General features: G+C 38.9%; 1 protein-coding gene across 1 annotated transcript; it reads right to left on the reverse strand.

Annotated features, from left to right (window-relative positions):
• Positions 1-5,680: 5,680 nt before the first annotated feature.
• Positions 5,681-26,179, reverse strand: LOC110296675 (C-type lectin domain family 4 member A). Its single transcript, XM_021165401.2, has 6 exons — positions 25,882-26,179; positions 24,474-24,590; positions 21,522-21,623; positions 9,022-9,179; positions 7,768-7,880; positions 5,681-6,161 (listed from the first exon to the last, which is right to left on the reverse strand). The coding sequence occupies exons 1-6, from the start codon at positions 25,961-25,963 to the stop codon at positions 6,017-6,019; spliced, it is 717 nt and encodes a 238-aa protein (XP_021021060.1). The 5' UTR covers positions 25,964-26,179; the 3' UTR covers positions 5,681-6,016.
• Positions 26,180-27,940: the final 1,761 nt, after the last annotated feature.

Genomic DNA, 27,940 nt, shown 5'->3' on the forward strand with positions numbered 1-27,940 from the left:
GATTTCATTAATGAGTGTGTGTTTTGTTCATTTCTAATACTGTGTTCTCAACTAATTTTCACTGACCAATTTTTGCCTGTATATCCATATATTCCTTTCCCTTCTTTTTGTGTGTTCTCCCTTCGTATTTCTTGAAAACAACTGATTTGTGGACTGTTTTCATGTGAAGCCTGGCTAGTCATTTGATTAGAGAGTAAAGAGCCTGCTCTTCTGGCAGGAATTATCATCCTTAGGCTTGAAATTGTTTCTATGAACAAAGAAACTAGACTGACCTTGTTGGTCCAATATAACAAAATCTGACTTACATGTGGCAAAAGTTGGTTAGTAACAGTTTTTAAGTTCTCTCATTAGGTTAGGAGAAATAGGGAGTGGCATGCATTCAGAGGCAAACATCATAGAGTCTGTTATCTCTCCCTTCTCACACACATTCTCTGAAAACTTCCATCCACTATCCTCACAAACACCTCCACATTCATAAGAAATCAATATCCACTGGGACACATATGACACTGGGATACAGAACATGCACAGCTACAGCCCCTATCCTCAGTTCTTAGCACAGAACTTCTAAAAGTCTTTTGATCATAGGACATTATCTATGGCAATTTTAAGGGGATTTTTTAAATTCCAAAAATAGTTACAGCACAATAAATATAAAAGGAACAGCTTTTCTTACATATAACAATTCCATTTCAACTAGGCCTTACATTATACTAGTGAGATGACCATTCTTGTCTCTGAGATTGTTTCAAAATTGGATCAACCATGTGATCAGACAGAAATGAAAAATAGCTAAAGACTAAATTCAGTCACCACTAACCAATCACAGACGTGCAGAGAAAATCAACCTAAATTAAATTTGATTAAGCTTTTCTAGTACTAGGATAGAAGTAAGTATGGATAATTATGGGGTAATTTTAGTAATTTTAAAAGTCCTGAAAATTCTGTCCATGGTTTTTTGAGTTATATTAAGCCATAGGGGAAAAGGAAGAAGTGATCGTTATGAACACGGTGTTACCAAATGTTTCTGGTTGTCCTTAAGAATAAAGGGGGAAAATGCACAAAGCATAGTGTTGAGTTGACTCAGTGTTCAAGAAGAGAAAACACTCCACTAAGCTGTCCAGAGAAAAACTGCTTCCTACTTCCTTACCATCTCTAGCATATGCTTACCCTTACCATCTCCAGCATACATTCCCACTTAACCATCTCCAGCAAATGCTCCCCTAACTGATTTTGATGTTGATAACTACACCCTGCAGTCTAGTCTCTCTAGTCTCTGCTTCCTTCAGTCTCCAGCTTATGCTGGCATGCACTTTCATAAAGAATGATAAACTGATAGAGCAAAGCGAAACTGAAGAATGGCCTGAATAAAACATAACATTACACAAAAGAAAACAAGGTGGTAGGAAAAATGGAAAATTAGAGCACAAACAGAAATGTGGGTGAGTTCCAAACAGATGTGCAGACAAATGTAAAACACCTGAGTGTATTCAGAGAAGTAGACAACATAGAAAAGCTAAAGTCTAATTGGGCTTACAGTTGCAGAGGGAGATTCAATATTCATAGGGAAGTCATGGCAGTAAGCAAAATGGAAAGCTTGTGATCATATTTCCATCTCTATTCTGGAGGCAGATAAAGAAAATTGAACGTGCGAATAAAGTTGTAAGTTCTAAATTTACAACTTTGCATGTAGGAATGCAAATGCAAGCACATGTATGTACACACACACACACACACACACACACATGTGATGTTCTTCCTCCTGCAAGGATGAACCTCATAAAGCTTCCACATCCACCCCCAAACAGCACCACCATCTGTAGACCAGATATTCAAATATGAAAGCCTGAGGGGGACATTTCATTTTCAAACTATCACAACTAATAATACCACAGTAATGGTCACTGGGGAGAGTAAATTAGAACAAATCCCAGGGAAAGAACTCAAAAAAGTACAGCTCTTGAACAGATCTTGCCCTAATAATCCCATGTGTTTAAATGCCTGGCCCACAGGGAGTGACATTATTAGGAGGTGTATCCTTGGAATATATTTGGCCATTTTAGAGGACATATGTCACCATGGGAGTGGGATTTGAGGCCCTATAATCAAGCTCCACCCAGTGCACCCACCTCTTGGCTGCTTGAAGAGAGATAGTCTCCACCTAGTTACCTTTGGATCAAGATGTAGAACTTCTAGCCCCTCCAGCATCATGTTTGCTTGCATGTTACCATGCTTCGTGCCATTGTCATAATGGATTGAACATATGACACAGTAAACCACCACAAATTAAATGTTTTCCTTTGTAAGAGTTGCCTTGATAATGGTGCCTCTTCACAGTGGAAAAAAAAACAAATAATAATTAAGACTAAAGCATGTCCGATGAAATCAAAGACAGTAAATGAGTTCCTATGTAAATTCCAAGAGAATATGTAGGAGCTGAATTGAGGAACTATATAACATATGAGAGAGGAATTCAGATGAAAAATGAAACCAAAATACTAGAAAAGAAAAATGTACTAAGCCAAGCAAAAGGCTCCATCAGTAGGTGAAAAGTCTCATCCTTAGACTGTACCAGTGAGAAAAGAGAATTACTGAGCTAACTAACATGATGGAGGAATTAGAACATTCCAACAGGGACAAATCTAAACTAATCAGATCTGAATAGGCTTTTCAGACATTCAGGACAGAACAAAAAGAGAAAAGGTAGGAATAAAGGACATGAAAGTGTAGGCACAACGTTATTGTGCACTGTGTGATTCAAATGCTGACTTCTGTCTCTCCATATCTGGTTGAAACACTCCTGTGTCGATGTGGTGTAAGCATTCCTCCCCATTTTTCTATAATTTGACGATAAAATCTAAACAGCCAAAGACTGAACAGAAGGAAGAGTAGGGGAGGACTTCCTCCTGGCCAAGTGAGGAGAAGAGAGAGAAGAAGTAGGAATTAGTCAGGAGGAGACAGTCCAGCAGAGACCATGAGAAAACATCAGAAGCAGAGAAAGCCATAAAATGCAACTATCTCAGGATTTTGGATGGAAGGTTGCCATATTCCATTAGAGTATTAAAATAGAGTAATACTACTCAATTGTTGTGCTTTTAAAGCATGTTAAATAAATATATTTATTTATATATAATGTTCCAGTCTCAATATTGTGGGAGCTAACCAACTACTAAGAGAAAAATTAACACACCTATAAAATGCCATTAAAATGAAAGAAAGAAAATTTCATTCTAAAAGAAAACTAGCAGTGATACTCTCTTATGCTTGCAGAAAAGAGTCTAAGACCAGCAGAGTCAACTAATCTGAATCCTTGGGGTTCTCAGAGATTGAACCACCAATTAAAGAACAGACATGAGCTGGACCTAGGTCTCCCCTCACATATGTAGCAGATGTGCAGCTCGGTCTTCATGTGAATCCAGAGCAGGGGCTATCCCAAAAGCTAATGCCTGTATCTGAGATATATTCTTCTAGTTGGGCTGCCTATCTGGCCTCAGTTGTAAAGGATGTGCCTAGCCCCACAGAAAGTGGTTATGCCAGAGTTGGGGGATATGCAGGGTGTCCCCTCCTACTCGGAGGAGAAGAGGAGAGGGGAATGCAGCAAGGATTGTTGGAAGAGTGACCACAAAGGGGACAATGAGCTAAATGTAAAGTGAACACATTAGGAGGAGCAGGAGTAAATAACAATAAAAAAAAATTCCTTAAGAAAGACAAGATTTCAGCTTCCAAACACTGACACCATTGCATACACTAGCAAGATTTTGCTGAAAGGACCCAGATATAGCTGTCTCTTGTGAGACTAGGCCGGGACCTAGCAAACACAGAAGTGGATGCTCACAGTCAGCTATTGGATAGATCACAGGGCCCCCCAATGGAGAAGCTAGAGACAGTACCCAAGGAGCTAAAGGGAACTACAACCCTATAGGTGGAACAACAATATGAACTAACCAGTACCCCGGAGCTCTTGTCTCTAGCTGCATATGTATCAAAAGATGGCCTAGTCGGCCATCACTGGAAAGAGAGGCCCATTGGACATGCAAACTTTATATGCCCCAGTACAGGGGAACGCCAGGGCCAAAAAGGGGGAGTGGGTGGGGAGGGGAGTGGGGGGTGGGTATGAGGGACTTTTGGGATAGCATTGGAAATGTAAATGAGGAAAATACCTAATAAATTTTTTTTTAAAAAAAGAAAGACAAGATTTTTGTTTAGAAGTGTGTTTAGGGCCACCTGTGGGGAGGAGAGGCAGCACATTTCTGAACCAAATCATTTCACACAAACGTCACCAAGCACAAAGACAGCTTCCAGGGGTGGGTACACTTATGGAGGATCTGAGCATCCCTGGAACAGGGATGGCCTTTGCTGGGATTAAGACAGGAGAAGTGGACTCAGTGCCTTGCCTTAAAGACACTACTAATGACTGCCTAATTACTACAAACTGACTGTCTCATGACCTTTAACCTGTGCCAGGATTTCACTCATACATCAGAATTGAGATCATGAAGGGCTAGCAGAATATTTTATTGGGTTTGAGTAAAACTGTGTAAAATTTACTCATGGTAAAAATGAATGCTTAAAATGACCAATTCCAGATTAGAGAATACTATCCTTGCTTTCCTTTTCTAAAGAGAAAATTAGCTTAAGTAGTAATGTTGAATTTTCCATAAAGATGTGAATTGTGCCTCAGAGGCTGATGCAGTTTTATTTCACATATTGACTTATGAAACTGGTTACATGAATATGTCTGAACTAGCTCAGGGCCTGAGATAGGTTTTTGTCTGGGTTCCCTTTTGTCACCCTTAGCTTGCTACAGGAAATGTTTGAAAAGAAGAAAGCAATTGTCTATATTCTTCTTCTCTATGCCAATTTAGTCAGAGTATCTTGTGTCTAATATGCTGCCTTTTACTTGCTGAAAGGCATTTTAGTATGCTTTTCATATAATATCTAATAAAGAATACTTAATATTTCTATTTTATATTAAGTATGTAAATTCACATTTTTTAGATCAGCATTATAGCTACATCAGCAAGTTGGGCCTTATTTTTCATTCTATATTTATCTAAGTCTAAATTATAAACCAGTCTTGTTCTCAAACATCATTTAATCATCACACAAAACAGTAATCACTGCATGTTGGTAGCTGGGAATGCTGCTTTCCATGAATCATTAGAGAAATTAAATGGAGAGATAATCTGTAAAATATTACAATATTTATTTAATAATTTATCAAATAATCTCAGGAATTTGAGTGAAGAATACATGGTTATAAAGGGTAGGGTACTGGGGTCTCTGACATGTTGATGAAGGGAACAAACCGCCAGATAAAAGAGATGTAAATATGAAATCCATGAATCCATGGTAAAATAGAATGATAAATATTAGCAACATCCTATTTATCAGAATTTTCCTTAAGTGGCCATAAGTATTCTTATCACACACATATTCTCTCTCTCTCTCTCTCTCTCTCTCTCTCTCTCTCTCTCTCTCTCTCTCTCTCTCTCTTTCTCTCTGTCACACACACACATGCAATATGGCAATAATATTAAGTAAAGGAAGGTGTTGTTAACCTTCTTTGGACAATTATTTGACAGTAAATATTTAATTATATTTCATAGTACATATCTGTGTGTATCAATCCAGACACTTAAATATTTATAATTTTACTTCTCAATTTAATGTCAATAAATCCAAAGACATTTAAAAAAAAAAACAGAGAAACAGAAACAGATAGATCAAGAGAACCTATCATACAATGGCATGAGTAAATGAGATGGCAAAAAAGTTCCATGTGTGCCCAAAAGGGACTCTGTATACTGTGTGGTATATAGAAAATTCTCAATGAAAGTTCATTTTATGACAGAATAGGTGGGTAAATGCACAAGGATACATGTGGGCCAGCATATGCATAACCATTTGCTGCCCACTTAAATTCTGTGAACAGCTCTTCCACCTGTAGAATTTCCCAGGTGTCCATGTAATGGTGGATAACAATGAAATCGAATGCCCATGAAGAATGTGTGATTCATAAGTTTATTTTCTTCATCTGACAAACTGATTTCTCTTCAACACTGCAAGGGATATCGTTCCAGCCCCATCCAATATTCCGACGGTAATTTACTGTAACACATTTTTCATTGTCACTGCTGGGCTCACCATTGTGCCAGAATCTGAAAGGGAGGAAAGAGCATCATGGTGATTCCTACAATAATGTTTGAAAAGAGGAAGCAAGAAGAAGCAAACCTGAGAATGAGGTTGGAATCTGTGGAGATCAGATTCAAGTAAGTACAAATCAATTGTTCTCCATCACCCATATCTGACATTTCCCTGGAAAACAGAGCCCACAGCACTCAGTGTTCTCTTAGCTTATTACTTAACTGTTCTTGCAGCTCACATCTGAGAGGCTATTTCGTCATTCTGGGGTTTGTTTGAGGGGACAGTCAACCCATTACATTTATTTATATGTCAAAAAGGTCTCTCTTTATTCTCATGTTTAATAAAGCTTTTCCATTATAAAAGGGAACTATTTTAGAGACTGGAGGACTAGTTGAAATCTCTAGGTAATCTGTTTATTTCTGTCATCAAGAACAAATAATTTAAAATTCCAGAGTCCTAGTTGTCTTCTCTGAAAGTTGAGAACAATAACCTCACTATTATTGCAGGATATTTGGTCACATTGTGACCCACAAGATAATGAACTAAAAAAACTGTTTCTAGTTGTAGTGTGGCTCACTCTTTAATCCAAGAGTTTTGTATAATAGGGGTTTAAAAAAGTGAACCATAGAGAGGTAGAGAAACAACCTGTTGACAGTGAATGAACAAAAAAAAATACCATTGAGAGTGAGAGGTCGTCTGGAGGGTGGATAGAAAGATGCACAGAAAGTAAAGCAAGAACATTAAGTTCCTAGGGTATTTAAGACAGCATAGAGAAGGGCCTTTTTCCTTCTGAGACATGGGATGAGTAGGAAGGTCAAGTGGGTGCTTTCTCTTCCTTTCTGAGATAGAAGGATTTCATCTTAGCATCTGATTCCTGAGTGTTCACTGGTAAAATCAAATGCTTGGGATTTGTTTTAAAACACAACACACTGCATATTTTTCAAATCAAATATCAGAGCTGAATATGACAGCATACTAAGGTAGTAATAGTTTTTAAGTCATTACATAAATATGAATTACAACCACATCGGATTGATGGCTTTTGATTTATAAGAAAAAATCGGTTATGATCTTGACATCAATTATACTTATAAAGATAGAAATGAGGGCTAGAGAGGCAGATCAGGTGTTAAGAGTCCTAGCTGCTTTTCAAAAAAATCTGAGGATTATGATCCCAGAACGCATATTATAAAGGTCCTAGCACCTGAACCACACAGCTTTAGGGGATCCAACACCCTATTATGGGTTCTACAGATATCCAAATACACATAGTAGACCCTACAGAAATATACATATAGACACATGAATTAAAGTCTATGTTTTTAGATGTAGAATGAAAAATTGGAAGCAAAATAAAACACATCAAGGTATAAGAACCTTCATTGGGTGCCCTTGTGTCTTATATTCTGCATTCTTTAATTTCCTCCTCTCTACTGGGAATATAAATAATGTTTGGCTCATAGGATTCCTGTGATGAATAAATGGGGGAGTAAAAATTACTCCATGTATAGCAGTTACACCAGGAGGGAGCTATTTTAGTTTCATAACCAACAGCTGGAACACCCCAAATTCTTTTCATGCTGCAGGACCCAGGACTCTTCTATGTAAATCTATACTCACGTGACACTTTCGTCATATGGTGTCTGATCAACCCATTGCCATTGCCGATGGCCTGTATCCCACAACCCTATAAAATAAGAATCATAATTCTTCAGGATCCCAGTGATGAAATCCTAAGGGGAAACAAAGATATAGCTGGACTGAGTGATTCATTTTGTGCTTCAAAATTTCTTAGTCGGGCGTGGTGGTGCACACCTTAAATTCCAGCACTCGGGAGGCAGAGGCAGGAGGATTTCTGAGTCCGAGGCCAGCCTGATCTAAAGAGTGAGTTCCAGGACAGCCAGGGCTATACAGAGAAACCCTGTCTCAAAAAAAAAAAATTCTTATAAGACCTTCCAAAAATGATTTCAATGACACAGTAATACAGGGTTCAATATGACACACAAATGCAAATACATATTAATAGAATCCTATTTCACCTCTCTAGGCCCTTAAATAGTTTTCATATTTTAGATTAATATCAATAATTATACATTGTAGAGGTACACTGTAATGTTTTGGTTGATTTTTTCTGGTTACAGAGAAATAAGAATACAAAGAATCAAGGAATAGAAGAGCCACCCCCATCCAGGAGCACACATCTTATCCTCCATCCCGGAGTGTATGTATTCTCTCCCCATTAGGAGTATACTCCCTGCCACCAGGAGGGCAATTCTTCTCCCCACCCTCCATCCACAGCTGAGAAGTACCCATCTCCTCTAGATTATCAGGACACTTTCAAAGTCATTAACTCATATTTCCATAATTCTGAAAACAGTCTCTTTCCATGATAATAATGAATTCTCATCTCAGACTCACTCCACTCCTTACTTCACCAACATCATTCTTGATAGTTGTGTATGAGAGAATTTGATACATCTAGTCATTCTCCATTCATAACTTCAGATAATACATTTCTGATGGCTGGTCATGACCCTTCCAATTTGGTCCTTTTCCTTCCCCCTTTCTCTGTAATGCAGTTCATAATACAGGGAGCATTAGAGTGCAGAAATCACAAGCTGGTCTCTCAAGCAGAGACATTTCATCCTTCCCTCCACTCTCATGTACTGCATTTCTGAGGCCATGATCCATTGGGGTTTAGACCCACTGAAACAGGACCAAGGTGTAGAAGGCAAAGGCTAAAGTGACCATTCCTGCCTATTGGGTGGAAAGCCTTCTGCCACAGCACCAACATCTACTTCAATCAAACTCCCTCTTAGCAGAAACAGGCACACAACATGCTGGGCCCAGGCCATAGTCTCTCCCGGCATGTACCTGCTCTTCTTTGCTTTGGATCACCACTAGATGAGCACCCTTGCGGGAGCAGTTCTCCTCACTCTTGTTCCAAGATGCTGATGAAGAAACTCTGAGAACCAAGTAGCAGTGGGAACCAAATAGCTTCCAATCCTTTGGGCAACAGCTCCAGACTTTGTCTTCAGGGAAAGAAGGAAATGTAAATGTAATGTAATAAAGTAATCCTAAAAGCTGCTTGTGTGCAGAGATCACAAGAAATTTGGGACTCCCAACAGCTACCAGATACAGCAGGAATTCCTTACCCTCAGGTGCCAAGATACCCAAATCTACCTCAATTAACTCTAATGTCAGGGCCCTTTGTCCAATGGAGTTACTGTTAGGAAAATTCAGAAAAATGGAATGTAAAGGACACACAGAATCTAAGGATTTAAAGAAAATCATCTGGGTCTCACAAAAATATTACAAAGATTTCAGAAATAAATGTAAAATAGAATGCCTAAAAAAGGTAAAAAAAAAATGCTAATAAAAATCTAATATATTTAAATACAGTTCTTTGTATCTGTAACTATGCTTTTTGTTTTAAAATTGGAAATATTTAAGAGAATAAACTTTTTAAAATGTAGTTGTTATAGTAGAATGAGGGTGACAGAGAAATCAGTTAACTTGAGACACAAAATCATAGAAACTGAATTAATAACATAGGGAAAACAGAGAGGGGGAGGAAGGAAGGAAGGAAGGAAGGAAGGAAGGAAGGAAGGAAGGAAGGAAGGAAGGAAGGAAGGAAGGGAGGGAGGGAGGGAGGGAGGAAGGAAGGAAATAAGGAAGGAAGGAAGGAAGGAAGGAAGGAAGGAAGGAAGGAAGGAAGGAAGGAAGGAGACAATCTGTCATGATCTTTATACTGACTATAATAAATAAAATAGTTGTAAAAGACATGAAAAATGAAACGAAGATTTGAGAAACACATTGTAGCATATATACAGAGATATCTTCACACACACACAACACACACACACACACACAACACACACACACACATCCATATGTGTTTAAATGGAAACAAAGACTATCAAAGAGATGGGAAAACATTAGACAATGGGAGGAGATGGAAGAATGAATGGCCAAAGAATGCAAGGCTCAGTGAGCTACTAAGAAATTACATGTTCAATGATAAACATAAACAAGGCTGAAATAACTAAGAATATTATATACCACTATGAAGGACTTGGAATGAAACAGACAGATACATTATGTCATCTCCTGGAAAACCTAACCCAATATCTCACCATAGTATGGGTTGTATATAGCAACATCCTTCCAAAAATTATACTGTGGAAAAATTGGGGGGAGGGGGGTAGAAAATCAGGGTTTTTTATTTTACATTTAATTAAAACATGATTATATCGTTTTTCTCCTCTTTCTTCCAATCCCTACCATGTTCCCTATTTTCTCTAAAATTCATGACTTATGGCTGGAGAGATGGCTCAGTGGTTAAGAGTACTGACTGCCCTTCCAAAGGTCCTGAGTTCAAATCCCAGCAACCACATGGTGGCTCCTAACCATATGAAACTAGATATGGTGCCCTCTTCTGGAGTGTCTGAAGACAGCTACAGTGTACTTACATATAATAAATAAATAGATCTTTAAAAAAAATTCATGACCTATTTTTATTGTTATAAGACCTACAGACAATGAAGAACTTCCAAAAGGGAAAGTTAATCTCTTTCAAGGATGAGTCTCCCAAAAGGTTGTTCAATACCCATGGTTAACCTTTTAAAAAGATAAAATTTTATCAAACAGATATGGCATAGAAAAATGCAATATGATTATACATAAACACTTATATCAAGGCTTGTCAAAGCACGGCAGTAGGAGGAATGGGGTCCCATGAGCAATGTAGGCCTGTTTTTTTTTTTTTTCTGAAAAGAAATAGGAGAGCAGTAAATCTGTGAAATAAGGGAGGTGTGGGACAGAGGCAAGGCAAAGGTGGGGAGGCTCCAGTTTGGGCTTCAGTGTTATGTGAGAGAATAAATGTTTTCTAAAGAAAAAAAAAAAGATTGAGATGATAAAAAGAAGGTATACTTTTAAATAGCCTACCTGAAGTAGCCTATCAGGTAAGGTCAACAGTCTATAATAGTTTTATAATTTAGACACTGTGTAGAATGTGATTAGACTAGTATTTCACACCTGTCATCTACCTCCTCAAAAATAATGTCTCAAATTCTAATAGAGCAATATCCTATAATATACTAGATCGATCATCCTGCTAATCAGAATTATTTAAAACAAGGATCTTCTGAAAACATATCCCAACCAAGAAAAGACGAAAGAGATATGACAGCTAAATTCAATGTGGTGTGCCAGAAGAAAGTCTAGTAATCATGAGCTTCAATCAGTGTTGACCTCAGTATTCACTCCCTAGTTGTAGCAACAACATTTGTTTATATAAAATGCTCATAAAGGGGACAATGTATGTGTGTATGTGGGTTTATAATGGTATTTTAATATCGTCATGTGAAATCTTCTGTAAATTTAAAAATGTTCTCAAGGAATCTATTAAAGCATTAAATAATTCATATTCATGAGTCAGAGCTTCATTTTCTTCAAGTTTTATATACATATATATATATATACATATGTTGTATACATAATATATATGTAATATATATTATGTATATATAAACTGAGATAGAAACAGCAAGAGTGCAGAGATGGTTCAGAAAGAAACAGAAGCTAGAGAAATATAATAGAACTCTTTTCATAAACAGGACTTGTATAGTCAAACAGAGGTTTACATATCAGATTTTCTGGTCAGATGTAAATACACATGTGGACTCCATTTATCAATACATGCTACCTCACAATCTATTAGGAATATCATACACTTCAGGCAGACATCCCCTAGTCAAGTGCAAGCCCTGCCAGCCAGAAGAACAGAAGAGCCAGGCAGTAGAACACTATCACTCCCTCAGTTCCCACAGACAAATTCCTTCATCATCCCTCTACCACCTTAATAACTTCTCCTTGTCTCTGGCCCCAACTCAAGTCTCTAGCCCCTGACAAAGTGAAGGCCACACTAGCAAGAACAGTAAACAAACTCAGACTGAACTCACTGAGGAACCAGACAGAGGTCAGTCATATTGCAGAACTCCAGATAGACTGCCTTGTTCTTGAATCTCCTCCACCTTCTTAGTGTACCCAGAGACAAGATCTTCCCTACTCACCAATCTGTCCCAGCCCACAGCAACTAACAGAGAACCCCTGCTGAACAAGGGGCCATTTCTGTTTCCAGAAGTCCAGATCCCAACTCAGGCAGAGAACCACTCTGCTCAACCACAGGAAACACAGACCAGAATACCAGAGAGTAAACATTACCCAAGGAAAAAAAGGCATACCAAACAAAATCAAACTCAGAAATCTCCACCTAGACCCATAATCATCCCAAACCACGTGCCTGAAGAGCAGGGTAAGAACAGAATCAACAAGACTCGGCATAATGTGTCACCACCAGAACCCAACTACTGCATACCCTAAATATGCAAGCACAGCTAAAGCACAAGAAAAAGACCTTAGCATGAACTTTATAAATATGACAGCAATCCTTATAAAGGAAATGAATAAAGCCCTTAAGGAAATCAAGAAAAACATAAACAAAAATGGAGGAAATGAATAAATCCCGTAAAGAAAGCTGAGAAAAAAACAAACTGTTGAAGGAAACAAACAAAACTTTTCAATACCTACAGATAGAAATGGAAGCAATGCAGAAAACACAAATTGAAGGAATTCTAGAGATAAAATATCTAGGTAAGCAAACAGGAAATATAGACATGAGCATCAGTAGCCAAATATATGAGAAGGAAGATGGAATCTCAGACATTGAAGATATGAGAGAAGGAATAAATACTTCAGCCAAACAAAATATTAACTCTAAAAATTCCTGACACGAAACATGCAGGAAACTATGAAAAGACAAAACCTAAGAATAATATGAATAATACAAGGGAAAGAATTTCAGCTAAAAGACCCAGAATATATTTTCAACAAAATTATAGAAGAAAAATGTCCTAATATAAAGGCAGAGATGCCTATATAGGACAAGAAGCCAAAACAAAAACAAATAGATTGGACGAGAAAAAAAAGGGGGGGGGGGAGACAGGGTATCTAAAAACTCCTGGAAATGGACAACTCTCTATTGAATGACTGCTGAATCAGAAAAGAAATAAAGAAAAACATAAAAAAAGTCCTACAATTCAGTGAAAATGAAGACACAACATACCCAAACTTAGGAGACACAATGAAAGCAACAAGAAGAGGAAAATTCAAAACACTAATTGTTTTCATAAAGAAATTGGGGACCAGGTCACCATGGGTGAGGAGTCAGCAGACACCCCCAAGGTCCCTAGAAGATTCTCCACAAAATCTTAGGACCACTGGTGAGTGAAACACAACTTCTGTTCCATTCCAATCATGCAGGACCTGAGACAGCATTAGGGAAGCAGTAAACCCGGCCAGACCAGGATCACAAGCCCATTCCTGTCAACACCAGAACCAGGTCATCTGGGCGAGGAGTCAGAGGTCACCCTCAAGGTCCCTAGAGGGTAGCTTCTGAGGCAGACCCCGTTTTGGGCTCCAGACATCAGGGCACCTTCCCTGCCAGAGGGCAGGTGTTCTCCCCCCTCCCCAGGAGGGCTTTGCCGGAGCATCTGGGGAAGCCATCTTGGTTCCCTGATCCCTTTGAGACTAGTCTGCACAGGTGAGAGTGCAGAGTACAGAAGCTAACAGCTTCTGGGACAGGCCCTGTTTCAGGCCTTCATCTTCTGCAAGGAGGCAGGTCCAAATGCCAGATATCTGTGCACCTTCCCTGCAAGAGAAGAGCTTGCCTGCAGAGAGTGCTCAGACCACTGAAACTCAGGAGAGAGCTAGTCTCCCATGTCTGCTGATAGAGGCTAGCAGAATCACAAGAGGAACGAGCTCTAACCAGAGGCAACTATAACAACTAACTCCAGAGATTACCAGATTGCCATAGGCAAACTTAAGAATCTTACTAACAGAAATCAAGACCACTCACCATCATCAGGATGCAGCACTCCCACCTCATCCAGTCCTAGGCACCCCAACACACCGGAAAAGCTACACCTGGACTTATAAGCATAAGGAAATCCAGGACACAATAAGAAGACCAAACCTACGGATAATAGGAGTTGATGAGAATGAAGATTTTCAACTTAAAGGGCCAGCAAATATCTTCAACAAAATTATAGAAGAAAACTTCCCAAACCTAAAGAAAGACAAGCACATGAACATACAAGAAGCCTACAGAACTCCAAATAGACTGGACCAGAAAAGAAATTCCTCCCGACACATAATAATCAGAACAACAAATACACTAAATAAATATAGAATATTAACAGCAGTAATGGAAAAAGGTCAAGTAACATATAAAGGCAGGCCTATCAGAATTACACCAGACTTCTCACCAGAGACTATGAAAGCCAGAAGATCCTGGACAGATGTTATACAGACACTAAGAGAACACAAATGCCCAGGATACTATACACAGCCAAACTTTCAATTACCATAGATGGAGAAACCAAAGTATTCCATGACAAAACCAAATTCACACATTATCTTTCCACGAATCCTGCCCTTCAAAGGATAATAACAGAAAAAAAAAAAAAAAAAACAATGCAATGACTGAAACCACATCCTAGGAAAAGTAAGAAAGTAATCCTTCAACAAACCTAAAAGACAGCCACAAGAACAGAGTGCCAACTCTTATAACAAAAACAATAGGAAGCAACAATTGGTTCTCCTTAATATCTCTTAATATCAATGGACTCTATTCGCAAATAAAAAGACAGAGACTAAAAGACTGGCTACAAAAACAGGACCCAACATTTTGCTACTTACAAGAAACCCATCTCAGGGAAAAAAACAAACACTACCTTAGAGTGAAAGGCTGGAAAACAATTTTACAAGCAAATGGTCTGAAGAAACAAGCTGGAGTAGCCATTCTAATATCGAATAAAATCGACATCCAACCCAAAGTTATCAAAAAAGTCAAGGAGGGGCACTTCATACTCATCAAAGGTAAAATCCTCCAGAGGAACTCTCAATTCTGAATATCTATGTTCCAAATGTAAGGGCAGCCACATTCATTAAAGAAACTTTAGTAAAGCTCAAAGCACACATTGCACCTCACACAATAATAGTGGGAGACTTCAACACACCACTTTCATCAATGGACAGACTGTGGACAGAAACTAAACAGGGACAGAGTGAAACTAACAGAAGTTATGAAACAAATGGATTTAACAGATATCTACAGAACATTTTATCCTAAAACAAAAGGATATACCTTCTTCTCAGCACCTCATGGTACCTTCTCCAAAATTGACCATATAATTGGTCACAAAACAGGTCTGAACAGATACAAAAATATTGAAATTGTCCCATGCATCCTATCAGAACGCCATGGACTTAGGCTGATCTTCAATAACAACATAAATAGTAGACAGCCAACATTCATGTGGAAACTGAACAACACTCTTCTCAAAGATACCTTGGTCAAGGAAGGAATAATGAAAGAAATTAAAGACTTTTTAGAGTTTAATGAAGCCACAACATGTCCAAACTTATGGGACACAATGAAAGCATTTCTAAGAGGGAAACTCATAGCATTGAGTGCCTCCAAAAAGAAACTAGAGAGATCAAACACTAACAGCTTGACAACACACCTAAAAGCTCTAGAACAAAAGGAAGCAAATTCACCTAAGAGGAGTAGACTGCAGAAAATAATCACACTCATGGGCAAAATCAACCAAGTGGAAACAAGAAGAACTATTCAAAGAAACAACAAGATGAGGAGCTGGTTCTTTGAGAAAATCAACAAGATAGATAAACCCTTAACCATACTCACTAGAGGGCACAGGGACAGCATCCTAATTAACAAAATCAGAAATGAAAAGGGAGATATAACAACAGATCCTGAAGAAATCCAAAACACCATCAGATCCTTCTATAAAAGCAATACTCAACAAAACCAGAAAATGTGGATGAAATGGACAGATTTCTAGACAGATACCAGGTAACAAAGTTAAATCAGGATCAGTTTAATTATCTAAACAGTCCCATATCACCTAAAGAAATAGAAGCAGTCATTAATAGTCTACCAACAAAAAAAAAAAAAAAAAAAAAAAAGCCTGGGACAAGATGGGTTTAGTGCAGAGTTCTTTTTTTTTTAAATATTTTAATTACATATTTTCCTCAATTACATTTCCAATGCTATCCCAAAAGTCCCCCATAGCGCCCCCCACTTCCCTACCCACCCATTCCCATTCTTTTGGCCCTGGCATTCCCCTATATTGGGGCATATAAAGTTTGCAAGTCCAATGGGCCTCTCTTTCCAGTGATGGCCGACTAGGCCATCTTTCAATACATATGCAGCTAGAGACAAGAGCTCCAGGGTTCTGGTTAGTACATCATGTTGTTCCAACAATAGGGTTGCAGATCCCTTTAGCTCCTTGGGTACTTTCTCTAGCTTCTCCATTGGGAGCCCTGTGATACATCCAATAGCTGACTGTGAACATCCACTCCTGTGTTTGCTAGGCCCCGTCATCGTCTCACAAGAGACAGCTATATTTGGGTCCTTTCAGCAAAATCTTGCTAGTGTATGCAATGGTGTCAGCGTTTAGAAGCTGATTATGGGATGGAGTAGACGGCAGGAAATAATCAAACTCAGGGGCGAAATCAAACAAGTGGAAACAAGAAGAACTATTCAAAGAATCAACCAATCAAGGAGCTGGTTCTTTGAGAAAATCAACAAGATATATAAACCCTTAGCCAGACTCACTAGAGGGCACAGGGAAAGCATCCTAATTAACAAAATCAGAAATGAAAAAGGAGACATAACAACAGATCCTGAAGACATCCAAAACACCATCAGATCCTTCTACCAAAGGCTATACTCAACAAAACTGGAGAACCTGGATGAAATGGAGAAGTTCCTAGACAGATACCAGGTACCAAAGTTGAATCAAGATCAGGTTAATGATCTAAACAGCCCTATATCCCCCAAAGAAATAGAAGCAGTCATTAATAGTCTCCCAACCAAAAAAAAGCCCAGGACCAGATGGGTTTAGTGCAGAGTTCTATCAGACATTCAAAGAAGATCTAATTCCAGTACTCCACAAAATAGAAGCAAAAGGTACTCTCCCCCACTTCATTCTATGAAGCCACAATTACTCTGATACCTAAACCACAGAAAGACCCAACAAAGATAGAGAACTTCAGACCAATTTCCCTTATGAATATAGATGCAAAAATACTCAATAAAATTCTTACTAACCGAATCCAAGAACACATCAAAACAATCATCCATTCTGACCAAGTAGGTTTCATTCCAGGGATGCAGGGATGGTTTAATATATGGAAATCCATCAATGTAATCCAGTATATAAACAAATTCAAAGACAAAAACCACATGGTCATCTCCTTAGATGCGGAGAACACATTTGACAAAATCCAACACCCATTCATGATAAGAGTCTTAGAAAGATCAGGAATTCAAGGCCCATACCTAAACATGATAAAAGGAATCTAAATCAAACCAGTAGCCAACATCAAAGTAAATGGTGAGAAGCTGGAAGCAATCCCACTAAAATCAGGAACTAGACAAGGCTGCCCACTTTCTCAATACCTATTCAACATTGTATTTGAATTTCTAGCCAGAGCAATTCTCAACAACAAAAGGAGATCATGGGGATACAAATTGGAAAGGAGGAAGTCAAAATATCACTTTTTGCAGATGATATGATAGTATATATAAGTGACCCTAAAAATTCCACCAGAGAACTCCTAAACCTGATAAACAGCTTCAGTGAAGTAGCTGGATATAAAATTAACTCAAACAAATCAATGGCCTTTCTCTACACAAAGGATGAACAGGCTGAGAAAGAAATTAGGGAAACAACACCCTTCTCAATAGTCACAAATAATATAAAATACCTTGGTGTGACTCTAACTAAGGAAGTGAAAGATCTGTATGAGAAGAACTTCAAGTCTCTGAAGAAAGAAATTAAAGAAGATCTCAGAAGATGGAAAGATCTCCCATGCTCATGGATTGGCAGGATCAACATTGTAAAAATGGCTATCTTGCCAAATGGAATCTGCAGATTCAATGCAATCCCCATCAAAATTCCAACTCAATTCTTCAATGAATTAGAAAGGGCAATCTGCAAATTCATCTGGAATAACAAAAAACCTAGAATAGCAAAAACTCTTCTCAAGGATAAAAGAACCTCAGGTGGGATCACCATGCCTGACCTAAAGCTGTACTACAGAACAATTGTGATAAAAACTGCATGCTACTGGTATAGCGACAGACAAGTAGACCAATGGAATAGAATTGAAGACCCAGAAATGAACCCACATGCCTATGGTCACTTGATCTTTGACAAGGGAGTTAAAACCATCCAGTGTGAAAAAGACAGCATTTTCAACAAATGGTGCTTGCTCAACTAGCAGTTAACATGTAGAAGTATACGAATTGATTTATTCCTATCTCCTTGTACTAAGATCAAATCAAGTGGATCCAGGAACTACACATAAAACCAGGGACAGTGAAACTTTTAGAAGAGAAAGTGGGGAAAAGCCTCGAAGATATGGGCACAGGGGAAATTTTTCTGAATAGAACACAATGGCTTGTGCTGTAAGATCGAGAATCGACAAATGGGACCTCATGAAACTGCAAAGCTTCTGTAAGGCAAAAGACACCATCAAAAAGGCCACCAACAGATTGGGAAAGGATCTTTTCCTATCCTAAATCAGATAGGGGACTAATATCCAATATATATAAAGAACTCAAGAAGGTGGACTCCAGAAAATCAAATAACCCCATTAAAAAATGGGGCTCAGAGCTAAACAAAGAATTCTCACCTGAGGAATACTGAATGGCTGAGAAGCACCTGAAAAAATGCTCAGCATTCTTAATCATCAGGGAAATGCAAATCAAAACAACCCTGAGATTCCATCTCACACCAGTCAGAATGGCTAAGATCAAAAATTCAGGTAACATCAGATGCTGGTGAGGATGTGGAGAAAGATGGACACTCCTTTATTTTTGGTGGGATTTCAAGCTTGTACAACCACTCTGGAAATCAGTCTGGTGGTTCCTCAGAAAATTGGACATAGTACTACCTGAGGATCCCGCAATACCTCTCCTGGGCATATATCCAGAAGATGTTCCAACCGGTAAGAAGGACACATGCTCCACTATGTTCATAGCAGCCTTATTTATAATATCCAGAAGCTGGAAAGAACCCAGATGTCCCTCAACAGAGGAATGGATACAGAAAATGTGGTACATTTACACAATGGGGTACTACTCAGCTATTAAAAAGAATGAATTTATGAAATTCCTAGGCAAAGGATGGACCTGGAGGACTTCATCCTGAGTGAGGTAACCCAAGCACAAAAGAACTCACATGATATCTACTCACTGATAAGTGGATATTAGCCCAGAAACTTAGAATACCCAAGATATAGGATACAATTTGCAAAGCACATGAGACTCAGGAGGAATGAAGACCAGGGTGTGGACGCTTTGCCTCTTCTTAGAATTGGGAGCAGAACTCCCATGGAGGGAGTTGCAGAGATGAAGTTTGGAGCTGAGACAAAGGGGTGGACCATCTAGACACTGCCATATCCAGGGATCCATCCCATAATCAGCCTCCAAACGCTGACACCATTGCATACACTAGCAGGATTTTGCTGAAAGGACCCAGATATAGCTGTGTCTTGTGAGACTATGCTGGGGCCTGGCAAACACAGAAGTGATGCTCACAGTCAGCTATTGGATGAATCACAGGGCCCCCAATTGAGAACTAGAGAGAGTATCCAAGGAACTGAGGGGATCTGCAACCCTATGGGTGGAACAACAATATAAACTCACCAGTGCCTCCCCCCGAAATCGTGTCTCTAGCTGCATATGTATCAGAGGATGACCTGGTCGGCCATCAGTGGAAAGAGAGGTCCATTGGTCATGCAGAATTTATATGCCTCAGTGCAGGGGAACGCCAGAGCCGGGAAGTGGGACTGGGGGGGGGGGGGGGTAGTGGCGGGGGAGGGTGGGGACTTTTGGGATAGCACTGGGGATGCAAATGAAGAAAGCACCTAATTTTTAAAAAAAGAAGCCAAAATAAGAAAAAGAAATTGAGGAGATCTCAGAGTAGTAACTTAACAGCACATCTGAATGCTCTATAGTAAAAAGAAGCAAGCATACCCAAAAGGAAGAGATGTCAGGAAATAATCAGCCTAAGGGTTGAAATCAACAGACTGGATACAAAGTGAACAATAACAAAGAATCAATGAAACAAAGAGTTGGTTCTTTGAGAATATCAACAAGATAAACAAACCCTTATCCAAACCAACTAAAAGAAAAACAGAGAATTTGCAAATTTCAAAAATTAGAAATGAAAAGGGAAACACAATACAGATGTCCAAGATACACCAAGGATATCCATAGAATCAATAGGTCATGCTTTACAAACCTATATTCTAGAAAATTGCAAAATCTAAAAGAAATGGGTAATTTTCACAATAGATACTGCTTACCAAAATTAACAAGATAGAAGAATAATTTAAATGGATGTATACATGCTAAGTATCTTGGTGTTCTTATGAGACTCCTAACAGTAGACGGGGTTCTCTCTGACACTTTGCCTGCTCTTGGGACCATTTTCTTCTTCCTAGATTACTTTGTTCAGCTTTTTTTTTTATTACATCTTTTCCTCAATTACATTTCCAATGCTATCCCAAAAGTCCCCCATACCCTCCCCCCTACTTCCCTACCCACCCATTCCCATTTTTTTGGCCCTGGCGTTCCCCTGTACTGGGGCATATAAAGTTTGCATGTCCAATGGGCCTCTCTTTCCAGTGATGGCCGACTAGGCCATCTTTTGATACATATGCATCTAGAGACAAGAGATCCGGGGTACTGGTTAGTTCATAATGTTGTTCCACCCATAGGGTTGCAGATCCCTTTAGCTCCTTGGGTAATTTCTCTAGCTCCTCCATTGGGAGCCCTGTGATCCATCTAATAGCTGACTGTGAGCATCCACTTCTGTGTTTGCCAGGCCCCGGCACAGTCTCACAAGAGACAGCTATATCTGGGTCCTTTCAGCAAAATCTTGCTAGTGAATGCAATGGTGTCAGCATTTGGATGCTGATCATGGGATGGATCTCTAGATATGGCAGTCTCTAGATGGTCCATCCTTTCGTCACAGCTCCAAACTTTGTCTCTGTAACTCCTTAGATATGGGATCTGGTACAAAGTCTTAGTGCAGCCTGTTATACCAGGTTCTATATATAAGCCTGGGAGGCCTCCTCTTTTTAGGAGGGAAACAGAGGATGTGTGGATGTAGGGAAGAAGGGAGGAGGGAGGCAGTTACTAGGAGGAGTGGATGGAGGGGAACCAGTGTTTACTCTACAGCAGCAGTCAGACTCTTAGGTATATTACTTCTTACCTTCCATGGGTGAAACACTTTTTGTGCAGTTCAATTCATTGTGCATTATATTTTTTGCAGCTTTTTTTTCTTCAAGAAGTTGAGAGTACTTTTGAAAATAAACTGGAAGAAAACAACAAAAACTGCTTATTTTCATGATAGAACCATGCCTTTCTATTTCTTTATTTACTGGTACTAATATCTACAACATCCATATTACACAAGTAGACAGAGCCTGACCTCAATTCCCATCACCCTATAGTCAATGGAATCCTCAGCCTCCTAATTTGAAATCACAGATACTTTCAGAACTCACAGAAATGCAAGTGACTTAAAAGGCAGGATGAATCCATTATCCTGGCTCTAAAGGGAGTGAACCATACCCTTCAATGCTGAATGTAAGATGAAAATGTTAATTCTTCCAGGAGATGAAGCAGAGATAAATAGTCATATTTAAGGATGTCAACTACCTTTGCATTGGGAGGAAAAGGAGTTAAGTAATTCTGAGTAGTTATATGTTATTTTAGAATGTTAAATCAGAAAAAAAAAAACATAAGTATCTGCAGGGCATTGCTTTCTTCCTTAAACTTTCCTCATTTTGACTGACTTTTTCCTCCATGTTCCACACTCCCGTTCTGTCCTATTAAAACTAACTGGCCTCCTCCTCTAGAACTAGATTTCCTCACTTTCCTGCCTATGTTGTTGTCCTCATTATGCCATCACTTATGCTTCCTCCATTTCTCCAACACCAGTTTTGAAATGTATACTCAGTAATATCCCAGGGCACTCATTAGCCATCTTGTTATTGGACGTAAGCTTAGTTCTCTTACCCCTTAGGTCTTTAGACACTGCCCTGTTTTGGTTTTGCCTCACCTTTTGACAATCACTTTTTATTGTCTTTAATAATCTCTTCTCCTTCCATCCACCCCTTCAATTTAACACTCCCTACGGCCCTGCCATTATGCTTTCTTCTCATACAAATTCTTCCTGAGTGAGGTCATGTATTGCTATGGCATTGCTTGTCTGCTCCCTATTTGCATGAGATTTTATGGTCACTAAATGCAATCATATTAGGTTCAACTCAGTATGTCTAAAACTCAAGTCAACATCTACCAACTTAAACATATGGCTTATATATTCTATACCTCTTTAAATAATTTAATGGTTGCTGAGTTTACATCATCAAACTATTAAAATCACATTTTTATTTCTTGGACCTCTTAATCCCTAGATCTGAATAATCATCAAAAATCTATTTTCTTGGTCCTATACTCTTTAAATCTCAAAGCTGCCCCGTCTCATGTTCTCCTGACACTTATCTCATTATCAGGTTATAAATTATTTTTCTCATTTCTCTCTTTGCCCTAAAAATTCTATTTTCAGATTCCTGTAAAAAGCACTGTCTATAACTTAAATGTGGCTACACCAATTCTCTATTTGAAATGGTACAGCAGTTCTCCATGGCATTGATGTTTTGCAAAAAATGACCACAATTTTTAACTTCTATGTCCACATACCATTGCAATGTGATTTTGCAACTGTCCCGATTTAAATTTTTTTAAAAAGTAAACTTTTCTGCAAGAACTGAACAAGAGAATGTGAAAAATGATCTCTGATCTACTCTCCAGTTAAATTTTTTGAGAGCCTTGGCTCATTGCCACCTCCAGTCTTGGAAATCTCCAAGCTACCATGTAAATGAGCCCAGGCCCTCCTAAGAACTCATATAAAGTTGAGCCACACTGTTCGTCATTCCAGCTGGCCTCCTCTTCCTCAGAGTCTGAGATGCCTGGACACATACAAATGCCTAAGCTCAGTTAGGACAAGAGGAGCCACTCAGTGGAAATCAGCCTAAATTGCCAAACCATAGAAGCATGAGATAAATAAGTATGTGTATTAGCTCATTACATTAACATGGATTTATTAAGTAGAAAACAATACTTGATTAAAGAACACTCTTTAGGAGAAATAACTGGTTTTGTACGGGTGCACAGCACATGTTCTGCATCTTGCTTGTGTCTACCTAGGGAAATGTCATTTCTTCTTCACTTAGCACTGTGTGCTTCAGCCACTCATGCTTCAGTTTCATCCCTCTGTGACATTCTTGGTACCCACAGTTCTAGGTGTCACTTCTTTTAGGAAAGCTGTCACAACACAACACTTCCAGAACAATGTTGCATACCCTAGTTTATTTTCATCAGATATAGTCTTTTTACATAGCCCAGGCTAGCTCCACACTTACTGTCTTACTATCTAACATCCTGAGTAGCTAGGATAATAAGAGTCTGCCATTATATTTAGCTGACACTGATTCATTAACTTTCCTCTAAATTTCTTGAGAACAGAGTCTGTGTTCTTCCTGGACTTGGTCTGACACATCATCTGTAATACATTAATGTGTGCTATTACTATATTATTATTATTACTTTATTCTGAGTGTGCAAATAAATGAGCAAAGCATCTTAAATATGCGACTTTTCATGCATTTTTTTAATTTTTCATACATACTCAAATCTTTGATGAACAGAAATCCACCCATTTGCTCGGGTTGCTTTTAGATTTCTCGTAATACTGGTCAGGACAGAAGCAGCTAGGAATTAGCTAAAGAACTCTTCTTGGACAATTTCTTCCTAGCTCTTTCTTGTCTACAATCTCACATTAGATGAAGGAGCCCTATACACATACAGTTTGACACCTTGCTGCCAATGAGAAAATGTAGATTTGACCTCCCAGTCTAATAAAGACAGTCCCACACAGACACTCATGAATGTGATTTAGTTTCTATACTGAGAATGGACCCCATTTTTCCCCAGTAGTTAAATTCAAGGACAAAGGGGAAGTCACAATGGAATCCCTTGAATTCATTTTCCATGAAGAATATTTCTTCTTCATATTTCCATTAAATGCCAAGTGCTAGAGTGGAACCTCTCGTCCTCTAAGGCAGACATGGCCCATTGATGTGTGCAGGATACTTACTGATAAAAGCAACTAAGAAAGTGATTGCCAGCAGCAGGAGAAGTACCATCAGGGATGTAAGAAGCAGTGAGGGGGAACCAGGCTTACTTGGATCACGGATAGGTTTCTCTCTGGGAGCTAGAAGGAGAAGCACATTCATTTCACGAGAAGTAAGTTTCATCTTTGTTTCTTCTTTTACACCCTCCTCTTCTTTATTTTCCTCCATGACACATAATTACTAATAGCAGAAACATTTAAAACAATAAAAAAATGCACAAACTTATACTGTTGAAGTAACCAGTATTAACATTTTGAGATCTGAAAAACTACTTTGAATACATATATGTGTGTATACTTACACATACATATTTATACAAATATATGTAAATATATTACAAAAATACTTTATTAATGTTTTTCATGGAGTGTTTTGTTTTTTGTGTGTGTGGTTTTTTTGGGGTTGGGTTTTTTTGTTTGTTTTGGCTTGTTTGTTCGTTCATTTGTTTGTTTGTTTGTTTTTGGTGATGAAAGGCATATGAAGCTAGGGTCTCTCTATGTAGTCTTGGATGGTCTACAACTCATTATGTAGACAAGACTGGCTTCAAATCTCCAGTGATCCTCCTGCCTCTGCTTCCTGAATACTGGAATTACACCACACATGGACCTTTCAGCAAGTGTTAAAGTATGTATATATAATGTGTTTCTTACATAATAACACAACATAAACATTGCCACCTGCCCTACAACTTTTCTTTACATCAGTATTATAAATATATTTTCAGGTCACTGTATTTTCATGGTGTCCTTTACTGTGGTTGCAGTACTGTATATTTAAATCACTTCCAGACTACCCAAATATTAAAGACAATTATACAATAAGAGATCAATATTTCTAATCATAGTCCACCTCTTTAGCATAATGTCAGACTGCTAACCACTCTCAAATGGCTGGAAACTTTAGCGGAGCAGCTGCCTATCAAGTGAGAGGTTTTGCTCTGATCTATCGTATAAAAGAAAAAAAAAAAAGGTCCTTCAGGATAAAAGCTCCAAACACTGAAACAGTTTTCATAAAGTTACAAAATATTGTCAAGCATAGAGGGGAGAGCTCACTATTAAACAATATGATTTAATTTTCAGAAAAATATATGCATTTATGTTCATTTATATAGAGCAGGAAATACAGCAAGATTCAAGATATAGTTTTTGCAAATAACAAGAACAAAAACCATGCCAAGAAAGCTTTTCTTTCCCACTATACAACTCTACAGCTCTTCAAGTCAATTTACAGTTAAACAGCTGAGACTCCAGTAAAATACCAGATGGGAGCACTCAAAGAATCATTCACAAATACCACCTAACTTTGAGAATGGCATTTCCTTTATCCTCCCATCTACATTAAGTACAGACAGGGATTTCTGTTTTGTTTTACCTGCAGGAGATTCTGAGTAGGTGTGCAAGGAGTTGGATTCATTCTTGAACTTCACTTCTGCGTAAGTGATTTCCGAAGCCATATCAAGAAAAAAAAATCTTCCTCCGTCAGAAGAAAGTCTTGTTCCTTCTCTAAGGCTCTATAGTATATGAGAACCAATCACTGTGATAAGTTGTCATATTGCACAGTTGTATGAAAGAAGAGACATGTCTCACTAGAATAAACGAGATGAGAACAAGAAACCACAGCATAGAATCACTAGGGCGAGATAAGGGAAATGCAACCTCTTAACATAAGAAAATAAGAATTGTAGCCCTCAAACCCACTCAGCGAGATATGCAAGTACTGCAAAGTGGGAACTCAAAGGGGGAAGGAAAGAAATAGGAAGGAGGAGAAAGAGGAACCATGCTATTAGAGAACCCTGTTCTAAAACACTCTGCAGCACACATAAATTCATGCACTTCTATATGCAAATGTGTTTTCGGGAAACCAGACAACATATGCAAACTCTTAAGGCACAATGATTTTGACTGAACAGAAAAATTTTGATACCACATTGTAGTGGACCATTAGCCCTCACCATTGTATTTATTCCCACTTTTTTCTCAGCTGCCACCAGTGTGGGTAAGGCAAAGTTCACATTCTGTTTCTTCTGAAGTTGCTCCTCTGAGCACTCTGCCTCCTGCCACAGATTCATAACTACCTGCATGGGGACTCTCCACTCACTTTGCTACTGGACATGCCCAGAGCTCCTGAAACAGCTCTGGATAGTAGCAGTGGGAGGACTCTGTCCTCTCCTTGTGCCTCTCTTTCCTTACTCCCTGCCCTCCTCAGCACATGCTTTAAATGTTCACTGCACTGTTGGGAATAGTTGAGAGAATAGAATGGATCACAGAGTACAAGAGGGGACACTTACTTGAGCTGCTGGAGATGGAATCATTTGAGTCACTCCCACAGACATCTTCCAGCTCATAGCCACATGCTCAACCTTCAATTCTTCCAAAGACTTCCCTTCTTTGAATCTCCTCTAGCTACTTCCATGTTACACTACACATAACAATCAAACAACATGTGCATGCATAAGACACACACACACAGAGAGAGAGTTTGTATTTACTGGTTTTCTTTTGCTTTTATATCCAAACATGCTGAAAACCATGGGTTAACACTATTACCCCCATTTTAATGTAAAGCCACAGGTTTCATTTATTTCCCAAATTTGGCATTTCTAATCTACATCTATGAGTAAAAACAAATCTATGCTCATTATCTCTATCTCAGACTCCCAAGTGATGATCTCTTGGATGCTCCCCATCTCTTTCCCACAATGTTGCTCACACTTCACTTAGAGGCCTGTACTTTCTGGGTGGACTCCAAACCTCAGGTCAAGCCTATGTACCCTAAGCTGGATGTGCTCTCATTCCTGGTGCTGATCTCTGGGAAGACTCCACTCAGCCTCCCTGGGGTTTTAGCACACCACCAAGGTCACCTTGATGGGCAGAAACTTTCATCACCCTGGAAAGTATTGAGAGGCGACACAGAGATATCCCACCAAGCAGACAGCATCCTCACCTCACGATTCTCTGAAAGTGACACCATTTCTGCCTTCTGTGCATAGATACACTCCTCATCCTACTTGACTGCTAACACCCAATGCCAGGTCATCCACAACCAGGCATGGATATTCTCGTTACCTTAATAGACAGTAACGTCCCACAGTGAGCTTTCCACCATGCACACTCTTTACCCATGCCTGGTCTACCCTCTGCAAGGAAACTTGTAGTGAGAATTTTGAAATTTTGACTTCTTTTAAAAAACACAGAAATATAAGAATATATATTCTTATGGTTGTTTCAGACCATGTAGTCTGTGGTTGTTTCAGACTTTCCACAGCAGCTGACGATAATTAACCTCATGATCTGGTGGTGGTGTGATTATTCCAGTTTCTGAAAGTTTCTGCAATTGTGTCATGTTTGGAATCCTGGGAAATTTTCAGAGAGTATATGAATTCTAGAGCCCCGATAGGCAGAATTGGTGGTTAGTGGTTGTGAGGGGGAGG

The sequence above is a fragment of the Mus caroli genome, unplaced genomic scaffold, assembly GCF_978045245.1.
Source record: "Mus caroli unplaced genomic scaffold, Mus_caroli_1 scaffold_7, whole genome shotgun sequence".
Classification (NCBI taxonomy): domain Eukaryota; kingdom Metazoa; phylum Chordata; class Mammalia; order Rodentia; family Muridae; genus Mus; species Mus caroli.

Coding starts and splice junctions, on each gene's coding strand:
- LOC110296675 (XM_021165401.2), bottom strand. CDS start 25,963: ATGGCTTCGGAAATCACTTACGCAGAAGTGAAGTTCAAGAATGAATCC. Junction 24,591..25,881: donor CTACTCAGAATCTCCTGCAG/GTAAAACAAAAC, acceptor TTCTCCTTCTAG/CTCCCAGAGAGAAACCTATC. Junction 21,624..24,473: donor TTTCTTAGTTGCTTTTATCA/GTAAGTATCCTG, acceptor GTTTTCTTCCAG/TTTATTTTCAAAAGTACTCT.